The 2,060-nt window shown below is 42.4% G+C and overlaps 1 protein-coding gene across 1 annotated transcript in view; it reads left to right on the top strand.

The window, feature by feature from the left end:
• Window positions 1–2,060, top strand: part of BAZ1B (bromodomain adjacent to zinc finger domain 1B) — a 120,418-nt gene that overhangs the window by 60,847 nt on the left and 57,511 nt on the right. Inside the window, exon 10 of the mRNA XM_019509912.1 lies at window positions 246–357. Coding sequence (XP_019365457.1) covers window positions 246–357 — 112 coding nt within the window. The remainder of the gene's footprint in view (window positions 1–245; window positions 358–2,060) is intronic.

The following is a 2,060-nucleotide window of genomic DNA, read 5'->3' as shown; positions in this document are numbered from 1 at the left end:
CTGTCTGAGTAGTTCTGCCCCCTGCTGCCTCAGAATTCTAGCAGCAGGCTGGCAGGTTCTTTGGGTAAATCTGATATCTTCTGTTAGACCAACTAAAATAGCTGGAAAAATTCTTCTTTGCAAGCTTTTAGGCACAAACATCTTTCCTCATGCTCCAGCATACAAGCTGTTTTAACTGGTACAAAATGACATATGATCTAAAGGCGACAAATGAGGCTGCATTTAAGTGTGTACATGTTTTACAGATAAACGGAAGAGCTTGGGTGCAGCTGGCAGAGTGAACACTCATCATGGATCTCTGCACGTTACAGACCTTTTCATAGAGACCACTGTACCCAAACAGGGACAAAACTTATGGTAATATGCTTTCACATGATTTTTTTCTTCTCTGTTTATAGCCAGGGAACTTGAGATCAGGAAACTGGCTGAGTATGTAGTTTGATCTCAGAAATGGGGTGTCTTGACTTTATGAAAAAGATTTGGGGTTTCTAATCTTCCTTGGCTATTTTATAAAGGCTAATATCTAGTATGGCCTGCCTTCACTGCCAAAGAGAAGACTGAAGTGTAGGAAGTCAAGTAGAAATATCTTTAAGGAACAGATTATTCTACTTTGTCACATACCTGAGCATGTTCTGCTTCTGTAGTAAGATGCAACATAATAGGAATGTTTGGCATTATTTTGTTTATGATGCTTCCTATTTTAACTTCTGATGGTACCTCCTGTAGCCTGACTCTCTTATTCTTTCCGCTGTCCCATTTAATAGGTGAATTAGGGCATGAGCAGATGAACAAATTTATACTAAATCTAAGAAGTAGTGATTTACTGTGTCAGCTGCTCCGTGGTACCTGGTTTATGGTTCTACTCCTGTCCTGCGGTACTTAGAAGCTAAACCACGGTAACTTAGCCGTGTTTCATTTTTCATTCAGGGATAAGCTGCCCCAGTTTTAGCTTTCACTTACCATGGGACAGGAGCAGACACAGTTCCTGAGCATCACTGAGCCACAGTAAGTCTCTTCCCACTTCCCTCCTTTTTAAACTCAATGCAATTTGTTCATCTGTTCATATCCTTAATTTTAGTAGCATCCCACCCCTGTACCTTTTGAAGCGTGATGTATACTACCATTAATCATGGGTAATAAGGCAGCTGATCCAAGAAGCAGTAAAACTGATTTGCTAGTGGTATTGCATCAGACTTGGCCTGAATGGATTGACTTTAGATATTGGTTATTTAAGTCATCGGTGAGAGTTTTGATTTAATAGATTATTTCAACCTTTTACTTCAGAAAGCAATGTTGATGCTCATTCTTTGGAACAAGAGCCAAAGCACTTTTTTTAATGCATTAAAAATGTACGCTGCACTACCAATCTGGCTAATTCTTTTCTGAGCAGAGAGCTGGTTAACAGATTAGTTTTTCCTTTGAGTCATTGTTTGCATGTATTTCATTTGTAGCGCATGTGAACCACATGCACATGAGAGTAGAACCTTTTAACCAGTAGTGTGTCTTTGGGTCCAGCCTGTATCCTGCCTTGTGTCCTTCCTTCTCATATGAAAGCACAGACACTAGGCCACAACTGCCTCTCAATTCGTTCTTGCTGCCCCTGCCTATCCAAGAGAACTCTTTGCTGTCTGACTGATTCAGTGAAGAGGTGCTACAGGCCGGCAATTTTTAAAATAATAACAAGTTATTTCAAGGAAGTGTTTCTATTTGGTTGACAACCCTTTTTGTTTTATTTAAACATTTTCTTATGTGACTATAGCACTAATGTGCCTTCTTGCCACATGGATGAACCTTAGACCTTTTGGCTTTGAGCCATGCCTATTGTGTGGCAGACTTGTTCCATTAAGTAATGGGCAGCGGTCAGAGGGAGATTAAGGTCTACTGGGGCCCTGGGCAAGCACAAAATTGGAGGCCCTCTCCCTCCATGTGAGCTGAACTGCGGGGAGAGGGGCCCTTTCCCCTCCTAGTGCTGGCGGGGGAGGCTGGGTGGATCTTGCCGGGCTGGGGGGCACATGTCTGCCTCTTCTGCTTGCTCCTCACCCCTGCTGCGGCCACACACA

Source organism: Gavialis gangeticus, unplaced genomic scaffold, assembly GCF_001723915.1.
Source record: "Gavialis gangeticus isolate Ggan-Ray unplaced genomic scaffold, GavGan_comp1, whole genome shotgun sequence".
NCBI classification, from domain to species: Eukaryota; Metazoa; Chordata; order Crocodylia; family Gavialidae; genus Gavialis; species Gavialis gangeticus.
This window is presented reverse-complemented; position numbering and strand designations above follow the sequence as displayed.